Raw genomic sequence first — 17,050 nt, 5'->3', positions numbered from 1 at the left:
CACACATTAGAAAAATACTGTTGTAGGCTACATGTTACATTTAGTGGCCAGTTTAACATGTACATCCAGCTGAAACTAATGCAGTCTAATATATGGACTCCTGTGACTCTGTGCCTCTTATAGCTTATAATTAGTAATACAAATAGCTTGTTCATAGCACTCTTCATAAGAACTTGCAATGGCAACTTGCTTGCCCCCGGGGAATCATTACAGATTAAACCAGACATGACTGTAAGAAGAAAACCTTTGCTGCCAGCAGGGGGAACCAGATGTTGATAAAACAATATGTAGACTGCACAGACTGATTTGAGTTCAGTGTCTTTGTGGCGGTGCAAAAATGTCCTTTTCTTCCAAAGCAATGTTTTTTTCTGAAACATAATCAAGCCATTAAACTTAAACAGCGACATTGTTGTACAATATAATCGTAATAACAAAGATAAGTTATTGGAAATTAGGAGATGTATTCAAAGAGACTTATGTTGCATTTTGAGTCAGTTGGAGACGATAAAGCTGAAGCCTCTGTTTACCGATGGGAGGAGGGGTTGGGCCGGGCCGCCGTCTGATTGGCGGTTCCAGCGGGGAAGTGAGATCGTCCATGTCAGAGGATCCTGGATCAGCTGTTAGCTTTGTATCCCCCACAACCTCCAGCATAGCCACCGCATCCACCGGGCAGAGAAACGCATCGCATGAAGATTGAAGTCGGACGTCTCGCAGCATCACTCCGTTTTCAGGTAAAGACGAGCTGGATGTTAGCCACCTGCTAGCTTAGCATTAGCATGTGCGCAGATTGTCCCATAGAGAAATACTCCGTTTTGATAGTAGCAGCTGAGCTAATAGCAGCTAGCTGAGCTCACAGCAGCTTGTAGTTAAAACGAACACAATGAAAACACCGTCTGTATTAACACCGTATTATATGTATTATATGTATTGCCACTAACATGACATGTTGCTATGACACCCGAGTATAAAGCCGTGGCTCGCTTCTCTCGCGCGCTTGGGGCAGCTCGTTAATGTCGCACCAATAACTTCTTTATTCCCGATATGTGCGGCGTTTCTAGCTTGTGTGTCTGTTTTCTGAGCTGGAAGGTGAGTAGTTGTTGTACCAGCAGCTGAATGTGTTGCTGTCTGCAGGCAGCATGAACTCGCTCCCGGGAAGAGCCGCGCTGTGCCTCAGGCGCACGGCGGCGGGCGGGATGAGGGTCTTCGCCGGCTCCCCGGGTCACCTCGTGCCCGCCGACAGGGCCTCTCTCCAGGCGGTGCGGGTCTGCCACTCCGGGACGAGCCGCAAGGGCAGCGTCAGTACTAAGAAGCGGGGCTACGACATCACCAGAAACCCTCACCTGAATAAGGTGAGCTCCCCGATGTGCCCGGTGCATTTAGTGAACTCTCACCAGGAGCACGGTCGTGTTATTTAAGGGAACAAATACCTGCAAACTGTTGATGCATTTTGGAGTCACTGATTGAAACGTATTAATACAAAAATCAAAAAATCTTAACGCTAAGTCTTTTGGTCTACAAGCAACTAGTGGAAAATGCCTCTTCAGATGTCTTGTTTTGTCTGACCAACACTCTTACTAACATATTCCGTTAATTGTCAGAAAAAAGACACAAGAATATCAGATACGATTTACTTTTGGCTAGTGAATTGTTGGTATTTTAGTTTAGATAATATTTCCAGTCAGAGAATCATTGGGCCTCTTGTCCTCACATTTTTGTTTTTTAAATTATCTAGCTCACACATGATGTGTGACCTGTCATCATAACTTATTTTTATCAGCGTCTCTGAAGGCCTCATAGCTTCTACAATTCCTTCTATTCATAAAGTAGCTTTCTGAAGTACAACACTGATGGAGAATTATGTGGTTTTGTAGTACACGTACGTACACATGTACGGAGTGTGACGGCCCCTAATAAGGACTGGACTGCCACAGGTCTGATGGAAATATACTGTTGAAAACCACCTGAGGAAAAAGCATTGTTTTTTGCATTCTTGAACAAATATAACACTCAACATTCTTGTGTTCACAGTAGTATGACATGTGTCTTAAAGCATAAAGTAATGAAAAGCTGCAACACTATGCAAAACCTTTGCTGACCCTGTGTTCACATGACTCTCTCTACAGATAATATTATGTCCCTCTTACCATGTTGTAGGGTGGTGGTACATACAGAGAATACCATGAAAATACCACGTGGTTGAGCACTGGAGTGCTGCTATCTAATTGAGATAGTTTAGTGGTTAAACGCCCACATCTGGAGCTGTGAATGATCTCCCTGTTGATTCCTCTGGGTCTGTCTCTGTCTGCTTTCTGTCTATCTTAATTAGAGAAAATATGAAGAACATGTATCGCTTTTTAAGATGATCATAACTTTTTAATTGTGTATCCACAAGTGTGGCAATTGCCCTGCATAAGCACATGCCAGTATCAATGCTTTTGCAGTCACAGTGTGGAGTCACTAGATTTTATACATAAATAAGAAGCTTTTTCCAAAGAGGCTGCCATTGCAGATTTGGCCTGAAACAAACCTCCACCAAGTGACTCATCAACGTTTTTTTCGTTTTACTGCATTTTCCCCCCAAGCTCTGTAAACTGGGAATACTTTTTTTTTCTGTCTGCCTTGCTCAGCAGGAGAGACACTTGAGCTGAGTTCACTGCTTTGATTTGGGTTGATAGGAAGTTACAGTTCCTGACGCCTAGTCAGCAGTTAATGTACTCACAGGTCAATTCAGCGGAAACAGTCAGCAAGTTATGGCCACACTTTGAGAAAAATAGACTTTTAATAAAAAAAGTAGATGTTAGTTTGTGTCTAGGGTGGTTTTAATATTTTAAATGATCAGATCACCATCACAGTCCTGGTTTAATCCAAGTTGACACTAAGTAGCGCCACTGTATTTATTAGCTGTATTTATTGAGACCCTATTCACTTCCCTTCTTTCTTTCTGCAAACCTGCCAAACTGATTGCAGTGACCTCTCAAATGTCAAGCTAAACCAGATCATAACCATGTAAATGCAACACATGTGATTATATGGGATGCTATTATGTTGTAACCTCATAGTAATTCATGATATGATTTGGATTGGAGCCATTACTAAGGCTAAGCAGTTTATACTTTTCCCACCCACATGCAGTTTCTCCCTCTCCGTCTATAGTGTTTTAATAGCTACTGGTTAGGGGTGTCACCTTAATGGGTTTACTTAACCTTCTTGCTCTAATGGGTTTACCTTATCTCTGTTAATCTGTGACTTTCTCTTTGACCATGTTCTCGGTCACACACACTCATTAAATGCATTTATATGTGAAAAGATTTCCGTTCACATTTGTAACGTTAGATAAGTTTGAAAGTTTGCTGTGGAGACCAATGTTCTCTCTCTCCTTGTTTGATGTTAATCTAGTTTGGTGTGTTAGAGTATCTCCTTTTTATTAATGACATCTGGCGGGCAGATCTGTTGCTGTGCAGACTGTTGCTTACAGCTGTACAGTACAGTGTTGTTCAGCCGGTTCTTTGAAATACTCCTTAATGGAAAGCATGCAGCTTGTGGAACAACTGTAGTTGTGATGATTGTAAGATTAAGGGAACTATTAGCAACTAGATATCTAATCCACTCCAGCATGAATAATCTACCGGGATGCGGGTGTGTTCAGATATTTTCACAGACCCACAGTAGAAAAACACAACCCGACCTTAGGAAACCAGTTTGTTCCGCATGTGTTTCCTCTGTCATCCAAGAGTGGAGAGGACACGGAGAGAGCGATACAGCAGGGACGAGGAAAGAAAAGTGTATCCGACGGGGGAGTGAGCTCAGGCTCTTGCACTATTGGACAGAATAAATAGATTAAATCTCACACTCCCCTCCAATCGTTCTTTAGGAAGAGAGGAGTGGCAGCACTGACTATAACCAGAAGGCAGAGGGGTGCAAGGCTGTTTACCAGAATAAAAGCTCTGCCTCGTCCTGTTTACCGCTTTAAATGAACAAAACATTGGTCTGACTTTTTAAACGTTGTTTTACTCCCAGGGTTTCCATACAAAAAAAATGGGCAGCTGAAGTAATTTGGAGAAAACATTAAAAAGACCACTCTAAACTATGTGCGTGTATGAGTCACAACCAGCCACATTCTGGGATGACTAACGCATGAGTCACTGTGGTCTGGGCTGTTTGATTTCTTATTTAGCTAGTGGGCCTCTCCCTGTGCGCGCTCTTTCAGTGGTCACAGTGTTGTATAACCGCTTTTCTTCCACATGGCAGGGAATGGCGTTTACCTTGGAGGAGCGCTTGCAGCTCGGCATCCACGGCCTGCTGCCCCCTTGCTTCCTCTCCCAGGACGTGCAAGTGCTGCGTGTCATGAAGAGCTACGAAACACGCTCCAATCCTTTGGACAAGTGAGGGAACCGACTCTGACTTTCACAATAAAGCATGCTGAGGTGCTGTTCAAGAATACAGCAGATGTTGAAGGAGCGCAACAAATCGGGGGGGCTGTCCCAAATCTTCTTTAGCTGGTCACATCTGTTTCCCAGCTCAACATCTGCTGTTGTTCTCGCCAGTTGTCGTATGATTAACAGTGTATTTATTGTCACATGAAAGACTTGTGAAGCGACATCCAGTGGCCTCGTAGTTAAGACGCATATCAGATAACTGCAGCATCTCTGGGTTAATTCTGTCCTGAGACATGTGTTGCTTGTCATACCTCTATCTCACTATAGTTCATGCAGAAATGTTTTTAGTACGGTTACAATAAACACAAATCAGAGAAAAGGTTTCAGGAAACCTAAATGGCAATGTTTGCTCTCTGTCTCAGGTACATCCTGCTGATGACGCTGCAAGACAGGAACGAGAAGTTGTTCTACCGTTTGCTGACCTCTGACATCGAGGAGTTCATGCCCATCGTGTACACTCCCACTGTGGGCCTGGCCTGCCAACAGTATGGCCACGCCTTCAGGAGACCACGGTGAGAATAATCACATCTGCACTTTCGCTGCACAGCTTCAGTATTTGTTTAGGTCTTTTTTCATCCTTGCATTGGTTGGATCATTTCTTATTATTTTAACTTCTGTATATTAAGGCTTCAAATAATCAGTGTGATGGTTGACTGCATGTCAGCATGCAGGAAACTGATCTGAAAAACATGCATCATCAAGTCAATACCGCTGCCCGATAATTGAAACCTACTGGTTCACAGAGGACTGTTCATCACCATCCACGATAAAGGCCACATCGCCACCATGCTCAACTCCTGGCCTGAGGAAGACATAAAGGTACACACACACACACACACACACACACACACACACAGCCTTTTATGCCTGGGAAACCAACACTGTACGATACATAGTATATCACTGATGTGTGTTCTCCTGCAGGCCGTTGTGGTGACAGACGGGGAGCGTATCCTCGGCCTGGGCGACCTGGGAACCAACGGAATGGGCATTCCTGTGGGGAAGCTGGCGCTCTACACCGCCTGCGGTGGTGTTCGGCCGCAGCAGTGTCTCCCTGTGCTGCTGGACGTCGGCACTGACAACCAGGTGTGTTTGATCACAGGGCGGCTGTAGTGAGGTTTCATCAGCAGCTGCAGCGCTTCATATCTGACTCTTATCAGTTGTTACTTGATAGGGCATATCAGAGGAGTCCAATCAGTCATAAAACAGAAAGGAAATGTCAAGTTGTCTCATCAATTGATTGATTGACTGATATTTTTGGTCCAGACGCTTCTTGACGATCCCCTGTACATCGGACTGAAGCACAAGAGAATCAGAGGAAAGGAGTACGACGATCTGATCGACGAGTTCATGCAGGCGGTGACAGACAAGTGAGTAGAAGCATAAATTAACTGGGAGGGAGGGAACGTGGGAGCAACTGTCTGACTCTCTCACTCCGTCGCTCTGCAGGTACGGGATGAGCTGTCTGATTCAGTTTGAGGATTTCGCCAACAGAAACGCCTTTCGCATCCTCAACAAATACAGGAAACGATTCTGCACCTTCAACGACGACATCCAGGGTACTTAAACACTCACGGCCTCCATCAGGCGGCCGGTGCCATAACTGTAGCTTTATACACACAATATTTATGTTTTTTTTTTGGTGTTAAAATAGAAAAAATAGACTGCTTTTTACCATCTAACCATTCCAAGAAAAACATCCCCTCACTTCCCCCCAATATTCCCATCCCAGAAGTGCAACTTTCTTAGAGGGAAAAGAAAAAAACATACAGAACAAATTGTTAATCTCACCAGGTTCAATCTATTTCCCGTTTCTAGCCAGATCCATAATCTACTGTCACTAAGACACAGATGAGCCATGTCTAAGCCTGTGTCTAATCATAAATACTGACACAGTTAATTTTGTTAGGAGCATGAATCTTTAGAAAGATAACAAGATTTCAGTTCACCACAGAGATTTACTTTCTAAAAGCCTGCTTATGTAAACGCCCTGAAAAGGGAGCGTATTTGCATGAAGATGCACAGACACAAACCTTACTCAGATCATTTGTGTATTTAGTGCAGGGGGGAATGGAGTTGTCCATTAAAGAGCCGTGTGCCCCCCCTGCTGGAGTCCTCTGGTCACTACTCCCACTCTTACTATTGCTGGTGTGAGGACGATTACACAAAGCATAAGAAAACACAAATATTGTACTACAACTGCTGCAAGAGGCAGTAAACACTGTAGGCATGGCAAATGATAAAACTTGGAAATATCAGAAGGGAAAAAATATTGAATATGAGACCATTATTTGTTTAAATCACACCGACAAACTCGACACATCATAAAGTCTGTTATAAATTTCTGAATTACACATTATATGTTCTTAAATGACCTGTATGGTCATGATGCACTTCATGTCAATCCGTCCGTGAAATATTGAAATATATAAAATGTTGCTGCAACCAGTGACAAGCGGCTACAAGAAGATGATTTCTTTGCCTTTTTAAAATATCACAAGCCAAACAACAGAAAATCAAATTACAGTGATTTTTTTTAATTTTTTTTTTTTTTTTTTTTTTAATGTTTTTTATTTTTTCTCTTCAGGCACGGCCTCAGTAGCTGTTGCCGGGATCTTAGCTGCTCTGAAGATCACCAAGAACACACTCTTAGACCATACTGTTGTTTTCCAGGGAGCGGGCGAGGTGAGAAGACTTCTGCCCCTGGATTTTATGCTGTTCTGAAATGAAATTAACTGTCTGTAATCCATGAAACTCAACTCGGCTGACACATTTAAATATTTTTTTGTAAATGTTTTTCCCCCAGGCTGCTCTGGGTATCGCTCACCTGCTCATGATGGCCATGGCCAAAGAGGGAGTAAGTAGGGAAGAAGCTGCCAAGAGAATCTGGATGGTGGACTCAAAAGGTCTCATTGTAAAGGTAAAGTGTGCATCTGTCACCTGCTTTGCTTTCTCAGATATCAACTGTGTGTAAATCACCAAACGGCAAAAAAAACACCATTTACTCATATTTAGGGAAGAGGCAATCTCAACCACGAGAAGGAAGAGTTCGCTCACGATCACCAGCACATACAGACCCTGGAGGAAGTGGTGCACACCATCAAACCCACTGCGATCATCGGTGAGTCCACCTGGAAGGACCCATTGTGTTTTTGTTTTTTATGGTGTTAAAATAAAACCCTTTATAACTCAGTTTGTTTTTATCCATTTATGGTTAACAGTTGTGGAAAAACAGAGAAACCTATAAAAGGTGAATTTCTGTCCCTCCAGCTTTGCTCAGCACAATAACTACTTGGTCATTTCCTACAAATCAACTAACTCTTTCAAAGACTTTAGATGCATACATTAGTGTTCTAAATCAAATACTGCATGTGTGATGAACTGGAATACATTCTCAGACTTTTAATCAAAAACAGTTGCATCATTGTTTCAAGTTCACATCTTCTGTGTTTTAAGATAAAAGAAGAAATTATACGACAATTATTCAAATCAATCCATCGGTTTTTAAAAAAAAAACTACAATTTGGAGATAATAGTAATTGTAGCAGTAATTGACCCATGTGGTCTGAAATGGCACCTTTTTAATCAAATGTTTTCTTTGGAGTTTGTGACGTTTAAGTATTTTTTCCTTGCCCCTATGTTCTGTTTCCTGACCACGAAGGAGTGGCTGCTATCGCTGGAGCGTTTACTGAGAATATTATCAAAGATATGGCGTCCTTCAATGAGAGGCCGATCATCTTTGCCCTGAGTAATCCCACCAGCAAGGCGGAGTGCACAGCAGAGCAGTGCTACCAGCTCACAGAGGTAATCATCCGCCTCCCTGTGGGGCGACGGTGCTGAATGTAGAAACGTTTCCAATCGATTCAAATCAGGCTTACGGTTCACTGTGGAGGTATTTAGATTGTATTCAATGTTTTCGCACACAAACATACTATTGTGTGTACACTTGACATGTAAAGAAAACTCATACATATCCTACCTCCATACAACATTTCAAACATCATCTGTTATTTTGCTCATGTGCTTATTTTTCTGTACTTTTGATACATTGCTCTCTTGTTGCGCCACATTGCTGCCCCAGGTGTAATTTATGTGTGAAATTGCGTACAACTGCATACAGCTGTTGTAGTCCGTCTCATACGGCAGACATGGACATATTTTGAAGGTTTTAAATGCCAACACATTAGAAAGTTTGACAGTAAGGCCTCGTCTACAACGAACAAGACATTTAGAGGCTCTGTAAGAATTTCCCAAAAACATAAAATGTGGTCACTGAACTTGCCTTTTCAGCAAAACGATAAACCGATCACATGATAAAACTACATTAGTTTTTCATGATCAGCTGTAGCCAATACAATTCTTACTACAACTTTCCTTGTCATAATTACACATCATTGTGTAAATGCACACATTGTATAATGCAGAGCAATCATTGTGTAAATGCACACAGTGTCGGTTGCATTACGTCCCTCTACACTTTTACATTACCACAGCAGAGTAAAGAAAATCCACACTTTCTCTTTATCTCAAACAAACAAACAAGAAACGTATCTTTCTGTTGTCTTTACAGAAGTGACTCACACTTAATGATTTTCTCTCCTCCTCTCCTCCTCCTCAGGGCCGGGGCATCTTCGCCAGCGGAAGTCCGTTCGACAACGTGACTCTGGCTGACGGACGCACCTTCTTCCCCGGCCAGGGAAACAACGCATACGTCTTCCCCGGAGTTGCTTTGGGTGTTATTGCCTGCGGAGTGCGCCACATATCTGACGACATCTTCCTCACCACAGCAGAGGTATTGTCTTCACATTTCTACCACATAATAATGATTCAAAGTAACATTTATTCATGAGGACGTTCTGAATAAACAAACATTTTATTTTGTAAAGTGTCACCTAAGCTTCAACCAATAAGGATGTTAGACCCTTTTCTACACCCTGGCATCTTTTTTACTGTTTCAAGGCCTCTCTTTCTGCCCTTTCCTTGAACTTGGTATCACCTCTATGGTTTCAGGCGATAGCTAACATGGTCACAGAGGAGCACCTGGCCGAGGGAAGACTCTATCCTCCTCTCAACACCATAAGAGAGGTGTCCTTCAAGATCGCAGTGAAGGTAAGTGATCTTTCTGTGTGGTCGGACCTCATTCCTCACCAGGGAATATGTAACTGCAGTTTCAAATATCATGGGGGGAAGTAGGGGGGTAAATATTGTGGCAGAATAGTTTGCATATGGAGCTAAAATCTGGATCAACTAAATCGTATGAGTGATGTCTTTTAGTGTTTGTGTTTACGTACAATAAAAGTCAGAGGTCTCAACGGCTGCCTGAAAATGTTATACTTTTTATTTTTTATTCTACGTCTCAGGCTAGAATTGGTTTCGCTGAAGGTAACGTTCATATTGTGGATTGGGAAGTGTTGATGTGAGGATATTGTTTTTTAAACTTTCTCAGGAATACATTTGCATTCCTTAATTTAATGTAGATAAGCATCTGCAAAAGCTGATTTTATATTTTTACGAAATTATATTTATTGTATTTGGCAACAAAGTCTCTTAGGAAAAAAACAAATAAACTCTAAATATTCATGAATAAATAACATCTTTAGATATTATTTATTAAGAGCTTAACACTCATAAACTCAGTTAATCATCAGGACTGTGTTTATCTGATTTGATCTGATTTGATTGACACTAAATTATAATTCAATTGCTGCTAAATCCTGATTGGTGCACTGAAGTATGTGACATCACCTTTTTTTTGGAAATCAGTTCCACCCACTTTAACAGTAAAAAATAACAGGTAAACTGAAGTATTGCCTGTGAAATAAAACATTATAGTTGTATCTTTGGCAGAAGAAGTCTTTTGTTCATAAAAAGAAAATAACAATCCCATATTCTTTATGCCTCTTTCTTCCGTTTCCTTCTCTTCCAGATTGTCAACTATGCATACAAACACAACATGGCTTCAGTGTACCCTGAGCCCAAAGACAAGGAAGCGTTTGTGCTGTCACACATTTACAGCCCAGATTACGACTCCTTCACCATGGACACGTACAGCTGGCCTCAGGATGCCATGAATGTCCAGGATGTGTGATCCCGCCTCCCTCCCTGCCGTGTTCACACCAGACGCGGCTCGAAAATTCGCGCCGCGTCCACCGTGGAACGCTTTGTTCGCTCCAGGTCAAACGTTCTGTTCGCGCCGCCTCAAACGCGTCTATCTCGCCGCGGCGCAATAAATCGCTAATTCGCGTCGCAGCGCGTCTGTGGATTGACTTTACATGTAATCTGGTCGCGCCGCAAATTCGCGCCGCGTCCGGTGTGAACACGGCATGATGAACACGTCATGTACAATTTCTGCATGGCCCCCGTTTAGAAAAGTTGCGTTGATTTTTTTATTTTTTTTGCTTTCTCATTGTTTCTGTCTTTCTTTTATACATTTTAGTAAGTTGTATTTTCCTCTTTCAGAACTGTATTTTTTGTGTTCAGTTCTCTGTACCTAATTGAAGGTCTTGACTGAGTAAAATATTTTATAGCCACACAAACAGCATATCAAATATCTTAAGTGTGACCTCTATAACTTTGCAACTTAAACTACACTCCCTCCAATAGATTATCCTGCTAAAATGTTGTTGTATTTAGTGACTTGCAGTGACTCAAAATCATTTGTTGAGAGATGAATCATGGATTAAATAAGAACGCAGTGGTTAACAGTAACGCACAATGCTTCCTCTTGTCTTGACACAAATCAACAGAGGACTCTTTATGAAGCTTTAAAAACATGACACAATTGAACTGAAACTCTCCGTGCCTCTTCCTGTGTTGCCTCAGGATCACACTGCTCCATATTCTGGTTGAAACCTCTTTTTGTTCGGTGGGTTTTAAAGAAGTCTGATTCGGCTCATCCCCGAAGCTGCTGCTTCATATTTCACACTCCTATCTGCCACAATGGTTCAGCCTGCACACAGATGTGAAAACACTCCACAATCTGTTTCTCCATCTCTGCCTTCCTTTGAGAACCGGATCTTCTTAATGGGAGGCACGTCTGTATTCTTGAATGCGTTTAGAGGAGGCATTGTTGGGGATTGAGTGTCACCATCAGGATGTTTTTGTATACAATGGTGTCTTTTTTCTCTTCGTTTTGTACAGAGCTCTCTTCCCGTTGTGGTGTTTTTGCCAAAGTTACCGATGAATTGTATCGTATATTTTATTTCTAGAGAACGTGATGCTCTGCAAGCTTTAGTATTGGCAGATATGCTTGACGTTTTTAAAGGGAACATGAAGCTTTTTAAATAAAATTGTCAACAAAATATGAGTGATTTATGGCGTTTTTCTGCTAAAATACTCTTGTGATCATGTCCTTAGGTGTTGTATTACAGAACCTCATCATGTGTTACCTGGTTCACTTTGGATGTTCTGCTGCTGGACCCATTACCTGTTAAGTCTGTTTAAAATGTGTTAATATGGAGTGGATGTGCTGTAGGATTCAGACTCTGTTTGCTATACATGTTCTGACAGGAAGCAGCTATAATACCGGGTATCTTTTGATCTTAACAAGATTCTTTCTGTTTGAGTACAGACATAATTTAATGAATACAACAGAAAATGTATTAGAAACCGGAGCAACTGAGACTAATGAATGACCACTAATGCTATCATTGTAACAGATTAGTTTATTTATTTTAGATTAGAGTAATCCTCACAATTATCATACCCCCATATAGTGATACAAACATTACATACAGTAGATGTTGTCCAGCTCCATCTCACAAACCCTTTTACTGCTTGATCTAACCTCTAGTTTTAACAATTAAATGACTAAATACAGTCATGAACTGCTTGTACGGACAGTTAGAAAAGCACACATTTGACAATCACAAATATGGCAAACATGACAGCAACTCTGCTCTTATGAGTTCTGACAAAGTTTATAGGAATTAGATAGGAAATAGGCACATTATTCTCAGACCTGGTGACTACGGCCTTTACTGGCTTCCTATGATGAGCATGTGACAGCGCACAGTACTTGTTAATGTGTCCATACAAAACATCGAACATTTGAAATAGAAAGTTAGCTATTTGTACAAAAGAGCTGATTTTGGAAATGTGTGTAAAGGCCAAGCCTTGAATCAACAAAGACCACTGACAGCGTGTGAAGTGGAAGCTGTGTGAGCGTTGAAGAGTCTGAAGGCTGAAAGGCTGATCTGTCAGTTAGAGAAGTCACCAGGAAAAAGTCAAGGATTAGGATATAAAAGCTCAAAAGATGATCCTCAATAAGCTTCAATATGGTTGACAAGAGTTGCATGTTTTGTCTTTTAATAACACTTTGGATGAAAGTGCTATAAATGCAGCCATTTTTTCTAATCTGTCATAAGGAGTTACAGTGATGTGTACTCTGAAATAACATTTAAAACTATACACCATTTGGACACATATATAGATGATATTTAACAACAATGTAGTTAATGTAGTAGCTTGCGGAACAGATAGTCAGAGCATGATGAAAGTCTTGAAAATAAGAACCTAGAGTCTTCAGCTTTGGCAAAACTAACAAACAAATACATGTTTAAAGTTCAAACTCCAACCTTGAAAGAATACAGACTCCAAATATGGACAACTTAAAAGAAAACATCTGCATACACAAACAAAACACTTTGGTAACAAAAGCATGGGACCTAACAATCACTCTGCCAAAGTCTTTGGCATTTTCAGAATAAAATTGGTTTTGTGAGATTCAAAATGAAATATAACCGGCAACTCAACGGAGTCAGGAAAGTCTCTCAGTATTTAAAGGTGTGTAGCTTTGGGGAACACTTTTATCCAGACAATGGATTCACACAGTTAACTCCTCAGTTTCCTTCAACAAGATCCACTATTGTCCCTCTTCTTCTCTATCCGTTGGCTATTTTGTCTTCTCTGGGCAAACATAAGACAAAAGCACGTCGATCATGTTTTTGACGATGACTTGAGGTGGATGGAGAGCGTGAGGAAGGTCGTGTGCCAAACTCATTTGCCAGGCGTCCACCAGCAGCACGTCCAGTCCCTTGAACATGGACCTGAGAACCTCGTCGAGCTGCAGGGAGTACCAGTCGCTGTTGAACAGGCTCACCTCTTGGTCCAGAGCTTGGAGGTTGCCTGAGCGGATCACGATGATGGTCCCCGGCGCTCGGTCCAGAAGTCTCACCAGCGACCGCCTAATGTGACGGAGCCGCCGTATGTACACCTCCACGGGAAAGGTGCTGAAATGGGCCCAGATGCTGAGGACCACGACGGTGTCGGGACCCCCAGAGAGGCTGTCCAGCTCGTTGGAAACGTACCGCAGCTCACTGGCCAGGACGGTGGAGAAGCGGATGGGCGGGCCATGGCAGCGGTACTTCAAGAGGATATTGTGGGTGCTGTCCACCGCCATGAAAGGCCCAACGTTTTTAGGACTGTGCAGGTTGAACTCCTTTAATCCTGAGGGAAGAAGGAATACATTGAAGTTGCAATGTTAAATACACACACGTGCAGAGTTTGAAACTAAAAGATGAGACAAAAAGACATCGCTCACCTGGAACTAAAGCAATGAGGTACTCAAACCACTGCCTGACGGTGGAGTCTCCGTACATGTTGATCACCTTGTTCTTCAAACAATAAGTGATGGCAGAGGATTCATTGAACTGGCGCATTGTAACGCCACTTAATGGCCTCCATGAGTCCTCGTAGAAATATCCAGATGGCGCTAGCTTACTAGGTTCTGGGTTTACACTGCTGTTTTCTACCTCTACCTCTGATACAAAGCAAGAAATGTTGCAGACAAAATCAAAGTTAATGGAATGAATCAAAGCGTGCGACATGACGCACAAACTACAAACGTTACTCTGCGGGTATAGCATACCTTTCCTGGGAGGCAGCACATCGATTTTGTCGGGCCCTGAAGCGTGTATGTGAACTTTAATGTTTACACCGCTGAGACAAAAGGGACAGCATTGATCAGTGTTTAAACAATGGTAACGTTTGAATAGTTTAGCTTTTAGACACTAAAGGAGTGAGCTATGTTTCACTTTGACTGAACAGGCAACACAGTATACCTGACACAGTCATATTACAACCTAGAATAGTACAAACCTCTGGAAGAGCAATGCTTCTTTGTTGGTAATGAGGTGCTTCAGATAGCCTCCTTTGGCGTGGTTGATTCGGGTGTCACAGCTGAGCATCTTAGGCTTGTAGCAGTACCAGGGCTCCCCTGTGTAAAGGTCTGTGTAGTTGCACAGAGGCTGTTGGTCAGAGGGCAGGCACAGGTTGCACATAGTCGTTTCAGACAGGAAGCCCAGGCGGAACAGACTCTTGAAAAATACTCGATCTGGTCGTTCCTCCCTCAACCGTCGCAGAACAGCAACGGCCTCGCTGGAGTGCACCAACGTAATCTCGACCTGTGCAGACCCCTCCCACAGGAGCGGGAACATGGCAGAATAAAAGCCATTCCTGTGGTCAAGCACTTTGCCTGCTACACCGGCTCCAAGGTCCGGGGAGTGCAGTCTGGCCAAAAGGAAATCCCCACCGTAGTGCTTAGGACGACCCTGGAAGTCATGCACTTGGACGAGGGCCTCCAGCTCGTCGCCCAAATGCCACTCCCTTCGTCCCTTAATGGGAAGGATGGCGAACAGGCTGTGCACCGGGTCACTCGTCTGGCGCAGGGCGGTTGGTTTGGAGCCAGACGGAGGCACGGGCCAGGCGATGGAGTCCAACAGGTAGCGCTCTTCCAGTTCATCTTCAGGAAAGGGTTTCTGACCCAGATGGGCGCAGAAGGTGCGGTTGTGATGAAAGGTGGGGAGATTCACAGCGACGAAGGATGACTGGATCCTGCTCTGGAGCTGATAGAGGGCGGAAATAGTGTGGCAGTTCCAGTTCTGAAGACAAAGGGAGGAGAATTAAGAGATGAGGCCATCAACGTATTAACCTTGTGTGAAATTTGTATAATTAGCCTATGAATTGTGGTATGGGCGAAATGGGATTCGTGAGGTCAAAGAGACCTTGACCTTTGACCACTGAACTTGATACATCCATTCCCTTTAAAAGTAATTGAGAAAACCTGTGGTGTCGGCCACTTCTCACCTCCACAGTGTGGATGTTGTGTAGCAGGAAAATGATGCCAGACAGGGCTAGGAAGAGGAAGATGAGGGCATATTTGGACAGATATCGGCACATGGTGACCTCCTTCCGTCTCCCATGATCAGGGCCGGCTTCCCTCTATGTTGTCACACCGACCATGACGGCATCATTTTGTCGTCAGTGACTGATGCTGGAGGACGAACTCTGTCAATGAGAAGGATGAAGAAACAGAAAACTTCTTCTATTCCTGGTAATAAAGAAACACATAAAAAATGTACATTGTCTTTCCACCTCTGTGTTGTCTGCCTTGATGAGGCTTTATTCTGCTGATGAGGTGAAAGTACACCAGTATCACGATTGTAATTATACATGAAACGAGTGTTAGCACCGACACATACATGTGTGAGCAGCATTTTAGAGCTGAAAGGGAGCCACTACTCAATATACAGTTAGCTGGTTTAGCTAGTATCTGATGGAAGTAGGTTCCCAACGTTAAAAACTATGCTATGCTTTCCACCACTGCAATATGTGCTGCTTCCTGATAAAAAACAGTTTCAAGCGGATGGCTCGTTTCTGCAGAAATTGACTGGTGGGCAATTCAATCTGATCAGTTGTCTTTCCTGTCGACTCGATGATGTCACTCCATCTCGTGATGCACGGCCACATTATTTCCTGTCTCCACCCTCTCATATCTAGTTTGGTCCAGTTGAGCAACAATAATTGTTTGGCTCCTGTCATTTCCTGTCCCGCCCACCTTTCAACCATGTGATGTTGGGCCCTTTGATGAAGAGACTGCTGTAACGGCTCTCTTACTCTAGCACCAAGGGGATGTTTGTCCTGCCTGCAGTGGAGCTACGTAACACTTCACTGGAACAATTAACACCTGCTCCACAGTCACACTTTCGAGTTGGCAGTCGTTATGAGCGATGCACAAGACTCCTGTTGGTTTGGTGACATCAGCTCCTCCGCAGAGAGACTTTAAACCGACCCATTTTGACCTCATTACCACCTAATTCTAAATTGTATTCAGTGGTTGACTTCTGATTTTGCGTTTACCTTTGAGAATCAGCAGCATACTGTGATGTACAGTATGGCACAGCAGTTAAGAGACTTTGATGACCTCGTTCTATCTGATGAAGGTTTATTAGGGTGCAACCTACTTGTGACTTCCCCTTTCTGAGGAAGCATGCCATGGAGCTTTGCTTGACAAGTGGAAATGATGTCAGCCTTGAGTTACTTACTCGGTATACATTTAGAGAATATTGCATATTCCCCTGTCAGCCCCAAACGCTCAGGGAGAGAGAACTAATTGCCCAAATAAGGAAAAGCAAACAAATGTTGTATTTGTGAATTCACGAGATGAAATGTCTCGGACTACACCGACCAGACAGACTGTTGACGGCATGAACCGCCCAAAATAAAACGGAAGGGAACCCAGAAGGGAGACGATAACAAGAAGCAGGAGGCCACACAAACGGTGCCAAAAGCGAGGGAGGCCAGAGAGATAGATGATCCCTCTATACATAAAACCT

The 17,050-nt window shown here is 42.9% G+C and overlaps 2 protein-coding genes across 2 annotated transcripts; one reads left to right on the top strand and one right to left on the bottom strand.

Annotated features, from left to right (window-relative positions):
* Nucleotides 1-642: 642 nt before the first annotated feature.
* On the top strand, nt 643-11,731 carry me3 (malic enzyme 3, NADP(+)-dependent, mitochondrial). Its single transcript, XM_079231360.1, has 15 exons — nt 643-731; nt 1,132-1,349; nt 4,249-4,382; nt 4,799-4,948; nt 5,180-5,255; nt 5,361-5,522; nt 5,703-5,806; nt 5,886-5,995; nt 7,024-7,121; nt 7,243-7,356; nt 7,452-7,557; nt 8,098-8,240; nt 9,055-9,228; nt 9,447-9,545; nt 10,363-11,731. Exons 2-15 carry the CDS (start codon nt 1,137-1,139, stop codon nt 10,522-10,524), a joined length of 1,845 nt encoding a protein of 614 aa, XP_079087486.1. The 5' UTR covers nt 643-731; nt 1,132-1,136; the 3' UTR covers nt 10,525-11,731.
* Nucleotides 11,732-12,086: 355 nt separating this feature from the next.
* Nucleotides 12,087-15,614, bottom strand: nxpe3 (neurexophilin and PC-esterase domain family, member 3; the record flags this gene model as incomplete). The annotated part of the gene is made up of 5 exons (XM_079230326.1): nt 12,087-13,883; nt 13,978-14,196; nt 14,305-14,375; nt 14,535-15,316; nt 15,522-15,614. 5 exons carry the CDS (start codon nt 15,612-15,614, stop codon nt 13,330-13,332), a joined length of 1,719 nt encoding a protein of 572 aa, XP_079086452.1. The 3' UTR covers nt 12,087-13,329.
* Nucleotides 15,615-17,050: the final 1,436 nt, after the last annotated feature.

This window comes from Taurulus bubalis (assembly GCF_910589615.1).
Source record: "Taurulus bubalis genome assembly, chromosome: 15".
Classification (NCBI taxonomy): domain Eukaryota; kingdom Metazoa; phylum Chordata; class Actinopteri; order Perciformes; family Cottidae; genus Taurulus; species Taurulus bubalis.
Note: the sequence above shows the minus strand (reverse complement) of the source record. Positions and strands in the feature narration are given on the sequence as shown.

Excerpts from the sequence above, each read along its gene's own strand:
- me3 (XM_079231360.1), top strand. The coding sequence starts at position 1,137 with ATGAACTCGCTCCCGGGAAGAGCCGCGCTGTGCCTCAGGCGCACGGCG. Across the intron at positions 4,383-4,798 it reads CGCTCCAATCCTTTGGACAA|GTACATCCTGCTGATGACGC; the intron begins GTGAGGGAACCG and ends TCTCTGTCTCAG. Across the intron at positions 9,229-9,446 it reads TCTTCCTCACCACAGCAGAG|GCGATAGCTAACATGGTCAC; the intron begins GTATTGTCTTCA and ends CTATGGTTTCAG.